The sequence below is a fragment of the Gobio gobio genome, assembly GCF_949357685.1.
Source record: "Gobio gobio genome assembly, chromosome: 14".
Lineage (NCBI taxonomy): Eukaryota > Metazoa > Chordata > Actinopteri > Cypriniformes > Gobionidae > Gobio > Gobio gobio.
This window is the reverse complement of record NC_137107.1, coordinates 14,432,580-14,452,778: the sequence shown is the minus strand read 5'-3', so window position 1 is coordinate 14,452,778 and position 20,199 is coordinate 14,432,580. Positions and strand designations below refer to the sequence as shown.

At 37.0% G+C, this 20,199-nt stretch overlaps 1 protein-coding gene across 3 annotated transcripts in view; it reads right to left on the bottom strand.

The window, feature by feature from the left end:
• rnf121 (ring finger protein 121) overlaps positions 1-20,199 on the bottom strand; it is an 89,100-nt gene that overhangs the window by 50,462 nt on the left and 18,439 nt on the right. For all 3 annotated transcript variants that reach the window (XM_079835673.1, XM_079835674.1, XM_079835675.1), the window contains exon 3: positions 2,542-2,683. In XM_079835673.1, the coding sequence (XP_079691799.1) occupies positions 2,542-2,683 (142 nt within the window). The remainder of the gene's footprint in view (positions 1-2,541; positions 2,684-20,199) is intronic.

The window sequence follows — 20,199 nt, the reverse complement described above, 5'->3', positions numbered from 1 at the left end:
GGCACGAAATTTGACGGAAATCTCGCCTGCTGAGACGCAAGAAGAATGCAAAAATATATATTTTTACTAAGGAAAATGACAAAAATAGTAACTCACAGTGACTTGGATAAATTACTTTAATCTGATTACTGGTTTGGAAATGGTAACGCTTTAGATTACTCGTTACTGGAAAAAGTAGTCAGATTAGCGTTACTAAGTAACGCGTTACTGGCATCACCGGTCAGGAGATATGAATATGAAAACCGGCGTCGGTACCTTTTGATTGTAATATGAGCATCAGCTGCTCTCATTCAAAAAACTCCTCTATGCTCGTCAGGAAGACTTGCAACAAAACATCCCTCAGGGCTTTTAGTTGAAATATGTGCAGATGTGGAGAAATATTAACAGATTCTCATATGTCTGTGTCAAATTTCTATACAGAGAAGAATTATTTATTCAATCTTTCCCCAATATGCGCAGATGTAATCAATATGAGCGCTGGGTACTCGGTGTTGTGTTTTCAGTACATACTGGCAGCCTGAGTGCGCTCTGTGCACATGTAGTCAATATATAGCACAGACGAGGAAGAGATATACCATGTGACATTCCAGGAACTCCCTGAGATGAAGCTTCCAGAGATCGCTATAACATGCAGATAGACACGTTTGAAGACAATAAACACACAATCGCGACAATTTATGGTTTATCTGTGTTCTTTATACCATGTTGGGTGTATTCATAATATTTATAATGCAATGCTATTCGACATAGCTTTTATAATTATGCAGAATATTGTAAAATAGTTTATTTTCTGTCTGATTTTTTGATCCAAAGCCACATGAGGTCACAGAAGGTTATTTAAAACACTCGACTTGTGATATAAAGTAAGTTTGGAGTAAAAACATGGTTTTAATCTCATAAATTGTGGTGTTTTGATGGTGTGCTAAGCTAACAAGCTAGCTAGCCCTAAGATGCACCTGCCACTGAGTAAATACGTTATTTTTATGAATAATTTTGTATAGTAAAACTCACTGAAATGTTTCTATTTTCAACCAGGGCATTTCAGACAGTTTAGAAGGTGAAGTGAGAAGTTTGATCAAAGAAATGAGGTTTGAATAGAGAGTCGTCAGTGATTACATTGATGACAAAATAATATCGATAATTAGAGCCATAACCAGGCCCGAGAGGTGTGAATATGTGCAAGTGAGACTGAAACTGAATGGGGCAGTTTGCACCTCAAAACAACAGAGACAATAAACTGAATGCTAGCTCAGAAGATGGCAATAAACATCAGTTAACATTTTAGAGTCTTCTCAAAATAAAATCACATGACATGATCTTGAAAATAATTTAATACAATTCTGAGTTTTAGACTTATCATCAGTTTTGAAGTATAACATGGTCAGACATGTGGCTTCAGCTGCAGTGCATTTCTAGAATGCTACAAGGCCAACTTCAATTTTATTTTCATAAAGATATTTAACAACAATAAATTTCTAATAACTTTACAAAAATGTGAAGCTTATTATAACAATTTCTTCTCATGATGACAATAATACATTTTGACTTTAAACAAAAGTAAACTGCCAACTGTCTGTTTTCAAATAAGATCATACTTATGCTTTTAGTGCAAAGGGTTCATGAACTGCCGAGGTGGAAAAAGTAACAAAATATTCTACTCAAGTAAAAGTACTACTACTTCAATGAAATTTTCCTTAAGTAGAAGTACAAGTACTTGTCTAAAAATGTACTCAAAAGTAAAAATTAGTTCATTTAAAATTAACTCAATAACTTTTACTCTGAGTACCTTTTTTTTAACAGCGGGGTGGGGGACTCTCCCGTGTAGGGTTGTAATAGAATGAGATTTTCATGATATGAAAACCTCAGTTTCACAGCATCACGGTATTAATTATTTAATAAATAAACTGTATTATTAAATTATGGTTATTATTATCACCAGTTAAAATGGCATTAAATTAATGAAAACTGATTTTTTTTTTTTGGTTGAACAAATGCTTTATTATAACAAACTTGAAACCATTTTTTTAATTAAAATTTCAATAAAACATGTCTAATGAACTAAATAAATTATTATGAATTAGATTAACAACTTTAAGAATAGTAGAGTCCTAAGAAATTCTTCTTTTTATGATTTAATACAAATATATTACCAAAACGGTGGTAATCAAATACTTCCTTTCATTTTTTGGGCAAAGCACTGCTGTTTTACTAAATTAAACCATGGATTTAAAAATATATTCTTAAATAATGTTTAAATTATGTAATATTATTATTGTTGTTATTATTATTTTGACAAGTATTCTATAGGCCTACAAAAGTAATATATTTCTGTCTTCTTCTGACATGGAACAACACACCAACCCGCCCCTAAAACCACTAAACTGGTTTTTGATTTTCCATTATGGACTACAAAGTGTAGGTTGATAGGGACAGGCAAACAATGGTTTTAAAAGGATTTTAGCTTAAAGCTCAGATGTGAATCCACTTTATTTTGTGCATGAGTGTGGGTTGGTGTGTGTGAGGAGCAAATAATGGCCTTACATTGTATGATTTGGGGTGTCTCTGTTTCCACTGAACCAGGACAAGTTGGGCAATGACGAGTGTAACAATGAGAATGAGAACCATCTCTGCATGCATGGCTTCATGCCCTTTGTGTTTGGCATGCATTTTTGCATGTTCCAACCTGAAAAACAGAAAAGACCACCTTAAAATGAGCAGACATTTATAAACAATCAATTACATAATCAGTTTTTAAAGATGTAGTCTTTTAGCTGTTACTTGTTAATTTAGATTTGGCACAAGTAACTTACAGTAGTTTTCAACTTGTGGGTTGTAACCTAAAAATGTGTTGCAGGTCTGTGCTAGCGGCAAATAGCCAAATGGATGATAACTATTATTGCTATTACTATTAGGACTAATTTAGTTGAAACTCACCAGCTAGCATTGAAAATGTTTACATTTGTAATTTTTCCTCTATTGAGGCACAGTATACTGATATTAGAAAGGTATTGTGATAACCTGCTTTTAAAGTGCAGTACTGCTTGAAGTTATTGACACTTTATAGCAGGGGTCGGCAACATTTGTGTCATGAAGTGCCATTTTTAAGTGCCAGAGTTAAACACTATGCCACAGGGAACTGTTATAACACGCTCTCGCATTTTTAGTTTTTACCATTTTAGGATTAAAATTTACATTTGTGGCTTCAACAACCAGATGCATTTTATCCAGTTTCATCTTGAATGCAAAAAAAATGCCCTGTCTTTCTGTCTTTTCACAATTGGATAGTGATCCGATCAGAGAAAACACATTAAGTGACCAGATATGCATGCATCACAGTCATTTTGATGTGTGGAATGTTTAATAGAACTTGTAAGACTGGAGAAACTGGAAGATGCCAAGCCATCTGGACTGAGGAACGACTACTCCAGAGAAAACAAAGGACGTTTCTGGAAAATGAAAATTTGAACTCTCTCTTGCAAAATTAACATCACCTGAGTTGTTCAATTGTCCCAATTTACATCTCATTGCCTTCACCTATCTCTACCTGAAACTCACCCCAAAATATATTGTTTAAAGGTCCCATGGCATGAAATTTTCATTTTATGAGGTATTTCAACATTAATATGAGTTCCCCTAGCCTGAATATTGCCCCAAGTAGATAGAAATGTTGATCGGTGTAAAACCGAGTTCTGGCTGTCTTTCTCTGCCTTTGAGAAAATGACAGGCCAGACTAGCCAATCCTGAAGTCTCCTGTTTTGACGTCCACACAGGAACGGTTACCTCCCTTTCCTCCACCCAGAGAATCTGGCACGCCCATGCAAACGCTCGAGAGATCATGGCTTGTGAACGACTGAATGCTGGCAGTTTCTCAGTGTTTGGATGTACAAATGAAAACAGAAGTCTTTTTTCAGTTCCTTCTGATCTGTGATCAGTGATTTCTTATGTGTAGCTAATCATTTATTATTCGTGCACACACTGCGGCTTCTCTCTCTCCCGACAGAACGGTGTTTTCGTGTTTTCTATCCCGTGAGTCAGTGTTTTTGTATGTCCTCGTCGCGTCTATCTGTTCTACAATGTGCATACAGTCATGAGTTTCTGCTCAACATCGGCAGACTCACATCTCTTTAGAGATAAACCTCACGCATGCCGAGGCTCGGGCTGCACTGACCGGTCGGCCTTCAACATCCCCGACCCCCAGTACTGCATCTGGCCCACAGCGGAGGCACCAAACGTGGCGCGAGATTAAGCAGAAGGGGGGTAAGCGTGAGGGTATCCTAGCCAGCCTAGCCCCACAATAAACTGGATTACATTCGATTACTGCTGTTGTGTCTTTGTTTGCGCTGTGTACTCAATGTGCGTCACTGACGCTTTTCATATGATTGGAACATATCTAAAAATAATGCTATAATCAACACTTACTAACTCGTTCATCTCGCTGTAATGGTACATTGCATGTGTTACAAAGTTGGTAGAATAATGATGAAAATGGACTCGGCGTGACTGGGACTCGTGTTTATTCAGAACTCTCAGATACAAACACAAACTTGCGCTGACAGACAGCGCTCTCACAACTCAGTAGTTACAATAAATAACTTTGTTAGCAATCGCTCCATCTCCGTGATGTCCGGTTCGCGAACAAATCATTCTTTTGAATCGGTTCTTTTTAGTGAACCGAACCAGTTCACCAAATCGGACTGAATCGTTCTAAACGGTTCGCGTCTCGAGTCAGCACTGATCCATAATTTACTAAAGTTACTAACTTTCGGACATGAGTGGCAGCCCCTCCGACTAGAAATAAACTAATAACCTGAAGTATATTCTAGTAACTACAACAGTTCACTGAACTGAAACATGCTGAGAACTGATGTGAAGTGAACTCAGGTCCATTCGTCTCTCTGGCAGCAGCTCGTGCGTCGTAGACCTCGTTAAACCACGCCCCCTCCGCTCATTTCAAATGCAAAGATGTCAGCCAATCACAACAGTGGGCGTTTTTACTGAAGTCTCCCAGCAGACACGCCTTTTGAACAGCAATATAGAAAAAAATGCCTCTTATTTCTAAATTATGACATTTTATGATGTAAAAATCATACTAACAATATAAATACACCTCAGGAAACATTATAAAATAATAGAAAAATGCCATGCCATGGGACCTTTAATGTGAACAATTATCAATATAACACTATACATGTTTGATATCATTTGAAATGTGATTTGAAGTGCGACTGGTACAATTCCTCAAGTCTCATTCCCAGAGAAGTAAACCAAAAGGTAATAAAGGTTAAGAGTTTAGAGATATTTTGCTTTCAGTGGAGGGCGGATCCTCTGTCAATTGGACTTTCATGCAGATTGCCCATGTCCCTAAAAGGTGTAATAATAAATTGTTACATTTGATTTTATTCTGACTTACTCTAAATTATTGATTACGTTGTGTCCATTGTTACCGCAAATCTGCGTCCAGGGTTAAGTACATACTAGATCTCAGATTTTAAGGAGCATGGGGCACATCAGGTGAGATTCTAGACTCCTGACTAACTGCTTGACTTTAAGTTATGCAGTCGCATTCAGTATAGGGGGCTAGATAAAAATACTATTAATATAATAGGGCATTATTTTATAGTACTGGCCATAACCTCTGGTTACGGTTTCATCTTTAACTAAGTTGTTATATAGGGGACTGTATGGGGCTATATGGTTACCTTTTAACAATAGCAAGCATGGGCGGCATTGTTAAACTGCTTTAGCCATAACCTCTGGTTATCGATCAGACTGTCGAGATCGTGGGGCCACATATAAAAATAAAGGCTGGTGCGACTCTGGCACCCGAATGAACAAGTACAGTAAGAGTAAAGAGTTCAATAGAAAAATCAGATGTCTAGATAAATTATCATATAAATGGTCAATAATAAATTGGCATTCTAAACTAAATTCGAGTTAATGATAAAAGGGAGTGAAAAAAAATTCAGTTGGAATTAAACTAATTTGTCACGCTGAAAAGACAGAACACACAGGAAACCTTCACCCGCTTCTTGAAAACCATTGTTGGACTGATTGGGCGGGCCTACAGACTCAATATACTTGGTTGGATACCGAAAATTATTGCATTGACTATGTACAGCTGAACAAGCTGTAAGCTGTCAGTCAGTAACTTGTGTGCGAGTCAAAGCTGTGCGCTTTCATTGACTTTCACAGTTTAATTCTCACACTTTAATTAGGGCCCAAGCCCTAAAAGGGCGAATGCTCTGGAATTTGATATACTCCTCCTAGGCGATTCACCCAATCAGTGCCAAGCTCGGTCAGCATGAGGGCAAGGCATTGAGGATGCTAAATTGCGAGCAGATTTTTGAGATCTCGAACGGTTTGGCCGTGGCGAGGAGACAAATTTATGGCGAGAAAAGTGAAACAGGAAGTGTGTTATAAATTCTGCAAACATCGACTAATTTGGATGAAACTTCAGCTGTGTGTTCGTTTTAGGAGGCCAATCACATGGGTGTCACTATTGTGAGTCAAAGTTATAGCGCCACCAACTGGGAGCAGGAAGTGTGTCATTTTCAAAATGCTTTGAAATCATCATCTTATTTTTAGCCGATTTACTTCAAACTTCATCAGTATGATGTCAAAACATAGCAGATGTAAACCTGGTAAGCAATTCTTGATAATCTAAATATTGTTTCCATGGCAACACATCAAACCATCATTTTCTTTTTCGATGCTTTTGAGACTTTTACAATGCTTCAAATTACATGAAACTCGACACACATCACACATGCTATCCAGTAGATATGGACAAAGTCTTAACAACGGGCGTGGTTCAGGGGCTCAGTAGGGCCATCTTTTGACAAAAGTGAAGGGGTTAGTTTTATCTACAGTCACCAAACTCTGTATATACACTCACCTAAAGGATTATTAGGAACACCATTCTATTACTGTGTTTGACCCCCTTTCGCCTTCAGAACTGCCTTCATTCTAAGTGGCATTGATTCAACAAGGTGCTGAAAGCATTCTTTAGAAATGTTGGCCCATATTGATACGATAGCATCTTGCAGTTGATGGAGATTTGTGGGATGCACATCCAGGGCACGAAGCTCCCGTTCCACCACATCCCAAAGATGCTCTATTGGGTTGAGATCTGGTGACTGTGGGGGCCATTTTAGTACAGTGAACTCATGGTCATGTTCAAGAAACCAATTTGAAATGATTCGAGCTTTGTGACATGGTGCATTATCCTGCTGGAAGTAGCCATCAGAGGATGGGTACATGGTGGTCATAAAGGGATGGACATGGTCAGAAACAATGCTCAGGTAGGCCGTGGCATTTAAACGATGCCCAAATGGCACTAAGGGGCCTAAAGTGTGCCAAGAAAACATCCCCCACACCATTACACCCCCACCACCAGCACAGTGGTAACAAGGCATGATGGATCCATGTTCTCATTCTGTTTCTGCCAAATTCTGACTCTACCATCTGAATGTCTCAACAGAAATCGAGACTCATCAGACCAGGCAACATTTTTCAAGTCTTCAACTGTCCAATTTTGGTGAGCTCGTGCAAATTGTAGCTTCTATTTCCTATTTATTGAGGAGATGAGTGGTACCCGGTGGGGTCTTCTGCTGTTGTAGCCCATCCGCCTCAAGGTTGTGCGTGTTGTGGCTTCACAAATGCTTTGCTGCATACCTCGGTTGTAACGAGTGGTTATTTCAGTCAAAGTTGCTCTTCTATCAGCTTTAATCAGTCGGCCCATTCTCCTCTGACCTCTAGCATCAACAAGGCATTTTCGCCCACAGGACTGCCGCATACTGGATGTTTTTCCCTTTTCACACCATTCTTTGTAAACCCTAGAAATGGTTGTGCGTGAAAATCCCAGTAACTGAGTAGATTGTGAAATACTCAGACCGGCCCATCTGGCACCAACAACCATGCCACGCTCAAAATTGCTTAAATCACCTTTCTTTCCCATTCTGACATTCAGTTTGGAGTTCAGGAGATTGTCTTGACCAGGACCACACCCCTAAATGCATTGAAGCAACTGCCATGTGATTGGTTGATTAGATAATTGCATTAATGAGAAATTGAACAGGTGTTCCTAATAATCCTTTAGGTGAGTGTACATATATATATACACACACATACACATCCTACATTTTGAATGCATCTTAAACTTACCTAATCTTAAACTTTCTCAAATTTCTTTCAAATTTTCATTATTTTCATTCAGTGTCAGCAATTTAATCAAACATTTAATCAAATTTAACTGCTTATTTGCTGAAATCCTGTTGTATTGACAGTTTTGTCAATACCACAGTTTGACTAGAGCCTTTCTGTTTGGTAAAGCCAAAGTTTCCTCCTAATCTCTAACCTCTTATCGCCTCCATATTGCTTTGAAATAAAGCATTCTGTGCAAAATTTAAATGGGTCCGATGTTTTGTTGTCTGCGCCGACTCGCACATGATCCGCGCTGCACTCTCCTGTCTCTAGTCAACGGCTCTGGTCTAGACTGTGTTTGCGTGCTGCAGCAGTGTGTGTGAAACTAACGTGAAACCATACTTCATTCGCCTCAGCTGAAAGCAGATTTACACTGTCTGAATCGTTTCATATGTGCCATTCACCATGTAGAAAATAGTAAATGTGTGAACAGCTGACCGATTTCAGCCACAGTGTCTATTTATAGTGTAGGGGTGGGCGCTTCAGAATCTAGAGAGCATTGGATTGAACAGAAGATGTGATGAAAAGATGAATCTGTGATTCATTTTAACGGAAGTGAGAGACTGTAAGTTTTGAATGCTCATCTCCCCTAAATGCAAATTTTGTCATTGTTTTGGAACACACCAGCTTATTCATAACCTTAAGGCTAATATAGTCATACTAAAAGCTAAAAAACTTCAATTTTGATTTCAGGGGGCCTTTAAATAAATGTAACAATGTTAATATTTAATTAATCCTACACAGTAACGCACACAATATAGAGGAGAATGACAGTCAACTACTTTAATTATTAATTAAGCATTTTGGGCATAAACAAATACAGTAAAATGATTGACAATAAAAAAATTATTAAAATATTTAATACAAATAAATAAAGGTTTGCATCCATTAGGTCTCGCACACTTCAGCATCGCGATCACTAATTTAGACGACTACTGACACCCTGTGGTGAAAATGCCAAAGCCGCTTGGTTTACCAGCCGCTGCTTTCTTAGATTGGCTTGGTTGGATTAAAACAACACGTTCCGTTGAGTTTGGAAAATTCTTTACACAGTAATTATCAGAATATCTCTTCTCCTGTATCTGAAAATGTCCAGATTTTTAAATCTTCTTACAGACACTAATTTTAGTTGCCATTTATTCAACTCAATGACTACATGTACATGGAAATATACATAACCAATGATGAGTGAGATGTATTATATCAAAACGGAAGTGTGTTGCAAAGCTCAGTGCAAGTAGTCCATTGAACAAAGTTTACAGTGACTGTTCTGTCCACGTTTTTGATCATCACTGTTGTAATGTATTGGGAAGCCAGAATGCATCAACAGAAACATACATTATCTGAACTCTGTCTGTTTTACTTCGTCAGATTTAGGATGAAGTGCATGCCAAACCGTGGGTGGAGAATGGTATTAGGGATGCACGATATTATCGGCACGACATCGGAATCGGCCGATAAACACTTAAAATATAAAAATCGGTATTGGCCGATATGAAAAAATTATGCCGATATGCCTTGCCGATATGATAACGTGTTGATATGCGCCTGCAATAACTCACGTGTGCAAGGACTTCTATAGCGATAAGATCACGTCAGCCGTGTGGTCATTCTTCAAGTGAAAACAAGCAAATGCATTGCATGTATGGTGATTTATATTGTCAGTTTTTAAATGCTGCCTTGAATGTGTGAATCAACGCAGGATTGCCAGGTTTTCACAACAGAACTAGCCCAAAACAAGCACAATCGCGTCTCCCCACTCTATAGCACACGCAATAGCCTCTACAGCAGCTGAAGCTCCTCCAGGTCCTAGTGCCCGAGCGGGAGAATGTTATATATAGCCTATTTAGTGGAGGCGCTGTTGTTACAGTAATAAAATGAAAAGTAGAATACACAAATAAATAGAAGTTACTTCTTTTTCTGAATAAATAAAGCAGTAATGATGTCAAAGCACAAGCATGACACTTGTAAATTAAATACTTTTACATACAGTTTATTAATCTGTAATACAATTTTATGAAATGGATGATGAAAAATAATCCAAGGAGCTCTAAAATAACCGTGAATGTTTTTATCTGAAGCTAAATACAGCATCAACTGATCCCATGCCACCCCCACTTCATGTGAACAAACTTTAAATAAAAAAATAAAATATTTAGGTTACAACTGCATCTGTCTGGGGTGAAAAATTACTGACTTTATTATTGTTATTTTCAGCACTTTTAATATACTGTTATTTTAAAAAAGAACTTTATTAACATTAATTTATTTTTAACAAGTATCCTTTTAGTAAGGAGACCTCAGAAATCTGAAACCAGAATGAAAAAACTTTTTTTTGCTCAAAATGGTGGTTTCCAAACAAATGGAAAAAATAAACATATATCGGTATCGATATCGGCATCGGCCAGAATGAGTTGAAAAATATTGGCATATCGGATATCGGCAAAAATCCAATATCGTGCATCCCTAAATGGTATGATTTGTTTTTTTTACAGAGAACCATTACACCCCTACTGTCAACTAGCATGTGCATTCTGCACCTGCGTGTAAGTAAATATTTGTCTATATCAGCAGGTATCAGTAGTCTATTTTAATCTTTCAAAAAGGGAAACTGAAACTAGGACTAATAGTTTAGTTAATTTTGATTCATTTTGGTCAGTTTGGTTAATAAACCCAAACCTTGCTTACTTGAGGTATGCTGGTTCCAAAAACGTGTCTGTGAGTGAGTTCACCCAGCCCAGAGTGTGTTCACGGTTAACACACAAGACATTCTCAACAGAGCGACGAATCACCATGGAAATGGATTCTACGATAAATTGCGTCATACCACTTCTTTTGTTTAATGCTGATTTACATTGTGAATATCCAATGCCATCTCATGATCAATTCATACGTATTTGTACGAGGTGGCTAATTCGTAGCACCTCACTGGTATTAATTCGTCCGATTTGTCTATACTGCAGTGATGGGTAGGTTTAGGGGCGGTGTTTGAGATTAGGTCATTCGTACAAAATCATACGAATTGCTTTCACAATATATCATGAATGTTTTTTTATTATAGAAATACATAATCGCATAGAAAATGCCCTGTTGCAAAAATAACCTCCGGAGCAGGTTATGTTCAAGAGTGAGTTGCTATGGCTACTTACATAACCTGAAATTTACCTCCGTTTTGAAATCAAAAGTTGAGGTTATCCGCTTACTTACCCTTAAACATACCCAGGTATGAAACCGTAAACAAAGCAACACTTGCTTATTTCGAATATCAGTCAAGCTGATCACTTTCTTCATTCCAGTCGGCTCATGTTACTATGAAAATATTCATGCATTCGAATGCTCTGGTAAGATGACATAAAATTATAAGTTTTCTCTGTATCGTCTTGTCTTATATATATCAATATAATAGGGGTGTAACGGTACACGTATTCGTACCGAACCGTCTCGGTACAGGGCTTTCGGTTCGGTGCACGTGTACCGAACGGTTTACGAATGCAATCTTTAACAGTTTACAGTCGGCTTGTTTTAAGCACGGACACACTTCAATCCGAGTTCCCACACATACATATTAAGTATTCAGTCCATTTTATCAGGAAATTCAAACGATAAATGCCGTTTTGTGACTAAAATATGACTAAAACTAAATGGCATTTTAATCAAAAGACTATGACTAAAACTAAATCAAAATATGCTGTCAAAATTAACACTGATTACAACTTACAGACGCTCAATAAGTGTTTCAACGGCAGAAAGACCTCAATATAACTGCTTGTGAACTAAACAATGTCATGTAGCATCACATTTACCTCAGGCAGTCATTCAGTGTCCACAGCAGTTAGTTTACTAGATAAATCAACTCTTTCACTAAATATATGCACTATATTAGTCTATATATTTATTATATTCTACTGAACCTGTTAATGCACGTTGTAAGATTACTTTTATGTTGTCTATCTGATTAATCTAATATAAGAAGCGTTTGGTTGAGCTTAATCTAGCAAAGCGCTGCCGTTATACCGGCTGTTGTTCATTCTCTTCAGTTTCAGCTCAAACGCATATTTCATGCTCGACATGATGGTTTAGAGACAGTCATTCTTTTTAGATAGGCTATTTATTTCTCAGAATCATTGAAATTAGTAATGCAGCAGTGCTATACTGTTCTCATATTTTTTAACAGTAGACCTAGTTTATTTAAAGTTGTTTTTCGTTATGAGTTTGAAAACGCGCAGTGATGTCTGTAAACGCTTCGATCATGAATAATAAAATTAGGTGCTTGATGTGCAGAGTCAATCTGTCAAAGCATTATAATGAGAACATGATTTTAATAAAATGTATTTTCTGTGTGCTTTCGTTGTCCGTGTATCAGCGTTGTTAAGGGAAGAGCACATTCAAAATGTTCCGTTTCAAACCCTTCGCCTGTAAAATCTAGCACGCTGAAGTTCACGTGCGCATTCACGTCCTTTTGTGTTGATAAATGTCGTAATAGGTTCATAATAATCTTCATATTAATATTGATATAGGGTGCGTTTGGTTGAGTTTATTAACCAGCTAGCAAGCTCTGCAGGGTGGTGTTATTTCACAGTTTCAGCTCAAAGGCAATGCTCGATATTACTGACTTGGTTATTTGAGACGGTCATTTTATAAAGATGTTTCTTTTTCAAAGACATTTATGCATCATAATCTAGCAGTTATTTTTTTGTTTTATATGTTCATGTTTTCATATACCTGTTTTCATGTCACGTTTGTATTTGTCAACAACCATTTTCATAACAGTATTTTCATTATCTCAATGACGGACATGCACCGCCCCCGAGTACACGTTTTTGAGACCTATCGATGATCGAAATGAGAAATTGACAAAAATGCCCATCCCTAATAAATAGCAACTGAATTTGGGCGATGTTGTTAACCTTTAATATTAATGTGCAAGTAAGGGCTCCCTATATAGTTTACCGCAATATCTTCAGTAAACTTTTAGCTATAATTTAATTCATGTAAGGACACTTTTTTTTCAGTAAACCACTGTTTAATAAAAATAAATAATAAGCAATTTTGTAAAACTGCTGTACCGAACCTGTACCGAACCGTGACTTCAAAACCGAGGTAAGTACCGAACCATCAGTTTTGTGTACCATTACACCCCTACAATATTATGACCACTTTCGCTTTTATCTCTTTTTTTTTTTAAACAAGGACATTATTTTAAAGTTGCCCTAGAATGAAAATTTTAATTAACCTTGGCATAGTTGAATAACAAGATTTCAGTAGATGTACATCACATACAGTGAGTCTCAAACACCATTGCTTCCTCCTTCATATGTAAATCTTGTACGTGAAAAACACCACAGAAAAATAGGCGAATCTCAACATAACACTGACTGTTACGCAACAGTCGGGATTAGAGGTCGACCGATTCATTGGTTTTGCAGATTAATCGGCACTGATAGCTGATTGGTGGAACAATCGGTTATCTGCAAAAATCCACACCGATAGTTTTTCCGGGTTGCGTCTGTTGCTGGAGCGGCTAAGAAGGGTGCGCTGTTATTACACAGTCCGAGAGCGTTGAGAAGGGTCTGCTGGCATTATATAGCACGAGAGCGGCCTCTAGAGGCGAAATAAAAACGAACTAAAAAACGAAACGCCTTGTGTTTACATGGTTTACATTAACACGTGAGGCTGCGCGTGGCGCTGCACGCAGAGTACTGACACATCAAATGCGCGCTTAAAACACGACAGCGAAATGGTACGAATACAGAACACTACAGTACTTGTTCCCAAATCATTATAAAGTAATTCATTTCTTGACTAGATGCTGCATTAACAGGTAAAGAACAGCAGTGTGTATGTTTGTCAACGAGGCTGAGAGGACGCCAACATTAGCAGTACCTCAAGCAGTTAAATCAATGTGATAAAAACACACGCAACCCAAATGTTGCATATATAAAATTAGTGATGTGAGAAAGTATCATCATGCTGCCGACAGAAGTACATCCTACTGTATCATCATGCCGCCAACAGAAACAAAGTAGAAGCGCATTCGTTTTTTATTAGATAATCTCTTTCTAAAAAAGACTGTTTGGATTTATATGAAATGGTAACATTTGTAACATTAACTAAAGTGAATAAATGCTGTGGAAGTATTGTTCATTGTTAGTATGTTCATTTCAAAATTAAATTGAGTTTGAATTTTTATTTTTATCTGTTAACCTTGGTTAATGCACTATGAACTAGCATGAATGATCAAGGTACAATTGTATTGCTCATATTAATACATTCTGTAAAAATGTATGCATAATGCATATAGTTCATGTAAGCTAATACATCCTTGTTGCATGGGGACTTGCATAGTGTTACCTATGAAATGTACATCCATGTTTATAGGTAAAGAAACAAATTTGAGTTTAAATTATTTTCTGAACAATTTGTTCTGTTAGAACTTCTCATTTTAATATTTATATGTTTTTAATTTAGCACATTTTCGTGGATCAGTACTGTTTTTTTTATTTTGTTATAAAGTATTTTTAGAATGTTTGTAACAAAGCAGATAGAGCAACTATTGACTACCATAGTATTTTTTTTCCTACTATGGTAGTCAATAGTTGCTCTATCTGCTTGGTTACAAACATTCTTCACTCTATCTTCTTGTGTGTTCAGCAGAACAAAGAAACTCATACAGGTTTGGAACAACTTGAGGGTGAGTAGATGACAGATTTTTCATTTTTGGGTGAACTATCCCTTTAACGATGATATCCCGTGTTGTCTAGATCCAACGCAAGATGCTAGTACAGTAACAATAGGAAACTCCAAGTAGCATACACATTACAAATGTCAAATGACAAAGGTTAATAATATTTCCTGCCAGTGTTGTCATATAAATCTACAAAATACAACTGTAGAAACATATGGCAATCCCTTTTGTCAGATAGAATTATAATTTAGCCTATATTTCATCATCAACACATAACTCAGGAGCTAACTACGTTAGTTTAGATGCTTATAGCTCACTGGATACTTCTAGCTAACATCACCTTCTCCACCACTTAAGTTGAAACTAAAGTTATTTGACAAGGCATCTAGTGAATTTGTTCGCTACCCAGTTCGCTGTTTAGAGTTCATGATTCAAAGTGAAGACGCTATCATTGTAAAATCATACGGTGACGCATTACAATAATTAAAATATTTGTACAATGCTAAAAACAAAGTTGTGACTGCTGACGTTATGAGTTAACGTGTAAAGTTAATGTTATATGCTAGTTCACATGTAGGCTGAAGTTATAGTACTGACGTTACGTTTTGCAGGTTCTTACTGAAAATAAAGACTAAACTTACCACTCAGAAGCGTCCATTTCCAATCTCAAAACAATTGGTTGTTCCTAAAAATCTGCATCTTCGTTATAAACAGGACCAAACATAAGGTTGGATGCATAACCTCTCCATTGTCATGATGTGTTTGTTGTCACTGATGCTGCTGAAATTAGCCGCAGTGAAACTCCACATTACTATTCATGACCCTTCCAAATAAGGCAAAAACAGACCATTTAATTCTAGGGACAATTTCTAGGGTTCTAAATGGACCTGTAAAACCATATCTGGACATTTTTTGCCCTTAACCCCTTGGAGTCTGAGCTGTTTTGGGTCCCTTTAGAAGTTGACATGCTCTGACATTTGTATTTTTTTCAGTTGCTTATGAACACTAATGGCAAAAGTGTAATTACACTGTATTCAGCACAAACTGGGCTACCATTATATGAGAGCAACATGTATGTACATGCTTGTATTTTTGAGAGAAAAATGTTTATGCATGGTTTTTGAGGAAAAATAAATAAATTAAATTAAGGCCTCAAAACACTATAGATATGTGTCCACAATACTTTTGACTAATGGCAGTGTTTCCCACACATAGACTAATTTGTGACGGTGCGCCACAGAATCAACACCGGCCGCCACATATTGCGTGTCGTTATTCTTTTTTTTTTTTTTTTACCCTATTTAAAACACGTTTAGCTGCACTTTCTTTCCCTGCTCTCCCTCCGTCTCTCTGTCACTCACGTGCGTCTCTCGCTCTCAAACCTCAAACGCCAAACCTGCTTTTGTTATGAAGCAAAGTATAAGCTTTTACATTTTTTTAAAGTTTTAATTCGGAATTCCAACAATAAATAGCGTTTTGGCGCTAATATGTCATAACAGTTAAAGCCAGAGGCGACATGCTCTCATCTCCCGGCGGCGCGCACGGTCACGTGGTTCACGAAGCTCTCAATACTTCTAGTGCTGGGTCAATACATTTGAATGGATAGACGACAGTTTCACTATACAGGTGTTTGCAGCAAATTTTGGTAAACAGTACAGCATAGTGTGCATTGATTATTACGTCAACCACATTTACAGTTTCATTTTATTATGGAGAGTGATGGAGTTGCAACATCTTAACATTAATGTTAATGTTTTTCTTGTATTTAGCCCTCAGGTATTCCTCACTTATTGGTTACATTTGTACTCATTGGTGGTCAAATGTGACCATACACCGTAACTATTTTTCAATTAAATAAATGTTCTATATTTTAGTTTAATAATATTTATTGAATATTTTGAGGAGATCTTTTTTGGTACTAAATAGGCCTATTATTTGTGCAATAATTATGGTCCATTAATGACCATTTAATGATTCCATTTAAATAAAAAGAAATACTTCTAATATATTTTTTCTTATTTATATTACAATTAGTGTAGTAATTAATGTTAAACTGGAGAAATTCAATGCAAATTAGAGTCATTATGTGTCTGGAAAAATAATTACTTTCATTTGTAATGCCATGGTTTACCCACTATAGATGTCTGTATGGCTCTTTAATCAATATACATGTATCTAGTCTAGTTGCTCAAAAAAAGTATTGCAGATCATAACTGCTTACTTATTTTTAGGTTTTGCATTTGAATACATTTAGACATGATCAAACACCAGATTTCTTTAAATGTGAAATTTTAAAACATTAATAACTTGCATCTAGGGCTGCAGCTATCGATTCTTTTTGTAATCGATTAATCTAGCACTTAATCAATTAATCGGATAAAAAAATCTGTGTTTTTAAACAACCAAAACAAATAATGCATAACTAAAATGAAGAGGAAAAGCAATTTAATTTATTATGCACAACAGGTTTCATGCTGTAATCTAACCCTGACAAAGTAAATATCTTATGTAGATTTCTACACCAGCAGCATTTACCATTAGGCTACTAACAAATAATATATAATTTCTGGGGTGAGCCTATTTGCTATGGTAACCTAGCAACCTGTGTGTGTGTGTGTGTGTGTGTGTGTGTGTGTGTGTGTGTGTGTGTGTGTGTGTGTGTGTGTGTGTGTGTGTGTGTGTGTGTGTGTGTGTGTGTGTGTGTGTGTGTGTGTGTGTGTGTGTGGCTTCATTGCAATTTGGTACTGCATACATACATTCATTTTCAATAGAGCACTGCATTTGGCTTGCATCACTTGCATAGACGCAAGTCTGTTTAGGCAAGTACACCGCTATGACATTATGTTGCAGCAGGATTCATATTTAAACTGTAACAGTTTTGAGAAGCTGTTTCATGTCATGTGATGTAATGCTCCTCCCCACCTCAAGGGGGATCTAGGGAGGTTTCTGAAGGACAGGTTATCCTTTTAAGAGGGACAAGTAAGACTGTTTTGGAGAGGTATAGAGTGCCGAAGTAATGACGTCACTTTGTAGGCCAACCCGGAAGTTAGCGGCGCATGGGTTCCCTCGATCAAAAAGCCATTCATTTTCCCCATAGACTTTTGGAAAATCGCAAAAAATAAGATCTGTGTTCAACAAAGAGTTATGACTCTTACACGTTTTGTCTACCAAGATAATCTTTACAAGTTAATCCAAAATGTATACATTTTGAAGCCCAAATAAAGCCGTCAGATATTAAATGCTAACGGTAGGCTATAAACGGACTACAGCACACCATGGTCGCAGATCAACGTCATCATCAAGCTTCCTCAAACTTTATTTAAAAGCACGCTCGCTCATCATGATCTGCGCTGTGTATGAACACTTATCCACTTTTTCATGAGAAATATTGCCCATTCGTTTTTTCCAAAAATGTTAGAAACTAATTTTGTTTATGCGTGCCTCTCTGAGATTTATCTTTTGTTCATGTTTTTTCAGACAATATGATTATTACTGTGATAATAACAATAATTGACATGAAACACAACCCAGTCTCTTTTTGTTAAATGCAAGTTTATGTATGATCAATAATACAAAACGTACAGGGAGTGCAGAATTATTAGGCACGTTGATTTTCTGATCATATTTTTTTTTCAGGCACATTTGACCAATTCCAAACCACAGTAATCCTAATAACTACTATTGATTTAGTATTTAATAATGTATAAGTGATATATAATTGTTCATGAAGGCTGGAAATGAAAATCCCCTTATATTCAGGTGTGCAGAATTATTAGGCATGTTTACTTTTACAGATAAATTGAGCCAAAAAAGAGATTTAACTCAGACTGAAAAGTCAAAAAGTATTAAATGCCCATGAGAAGGATGCAATACTAATGCAATACTAGACATTGCAGTTAAGGCATGACCATTGGACAGTGAAATGCTCGTTGGGTCAGCAGGATCTGACAAAAACAGGTGGTGAAGAAAAGACACCTGTTAACTGCAAAAGAATGAAGAATTAAGGTGAAGAATTAAGGGTGAAACCATCAGGAACCCTTTAGTCTCCAGCGCCACCATTTTCCAAAGCTGCAACCTACCTGGAGTCTCCAGAAGTGCAAGGTGTCAGGATCTCAGAGACTTCAGTTAGGTAAAGAATCCTAAAAAATGACCCCCACTAGATAAGAGCCCCGACTGAGCCTGGTTTCTCCCAAGGTTTATTTTTCTCCATTAGGTCACCTAATGGGGTTTTGGTTTCCTTGCCACTGTTGCCTCTGGCTTGGCGTGCTCAGTTGGGGACACTAAATTTTTCAACTAAACATCGAAATACATCTAAATAATAAACTAAATTAACCATTTAAACTAAATTACTGATCAAATTATTGATCTAAAGCCCACACTGTCACTGTATGATACTTGAAATTTTTCCAGAATGGCTATACAGCTGAATAAAATTATGCTGCATTATTTTCCTGTTTAACACTGTAAAGCTGCTTTGAAACAATCTACATTGTTAAAAGCGCTATATAAATAAAGTTGACTTGACTTGACTTGACAATCTGAAGTGTTGTAAAATACATGAAGAAGGTTTTTTTATAGGCTTTATGGACAGATAGGTTGAGAGTGACTCTTGAAGGACCAGCACCACATCCTCTAGTACCACTGTTTGAAGAATTCATCTTCCAGAATCTGGCAGTACGTTTTGGGAGTTCATTTTTAGTCCATCTCTGCAAAACGGACTTCAGGATGGACTAAAATGAACTCCCAAAACGTACTGCCAGATTCTGGAAGATGAATTCTTCAAACAGTGGTACTAGAGGATGTGGTGCTGGTCCTTCAAGAGTCACTCTCAACCTATCTGTCCATAAAGCCTATAAAAAAAACCTTCTTCATGTATTTTACAACACTTCAGCTTGTGATTCTTATCTAGTGGGGGTAATTTTTTAGGATTCTTTACCTAACTGAAGTCTCTGAGATCCTGACACCTTGCACTTCTGGAGACTCCAGGTAGGTTGCAGCTTTGGAAAATGGTGGCGCTGGAGACTAAAGGGTTCCTGATGGTTTCACCCTTAATTCTTCACCTTAATTCTTCATTCTTTTGCAGTTAACAGGTGTCTTTTCTTCACCACCTGTTTTTGTCAGATCCTGCTGACCCAACGAGCATTTCACTGTCCAATGGTCATGCCTTAACTGCAATGTCTAGTATTGCATTAGTATTGCATCCTTCTCATGGGCATTTAATACTTTTTGACTTTTCAGTCTGAGTTAAATCTCTTTTTTGGCTCAATTTATCTGTAAAAGAAAACATGCCTAATAATTCTGCACACCTGAAT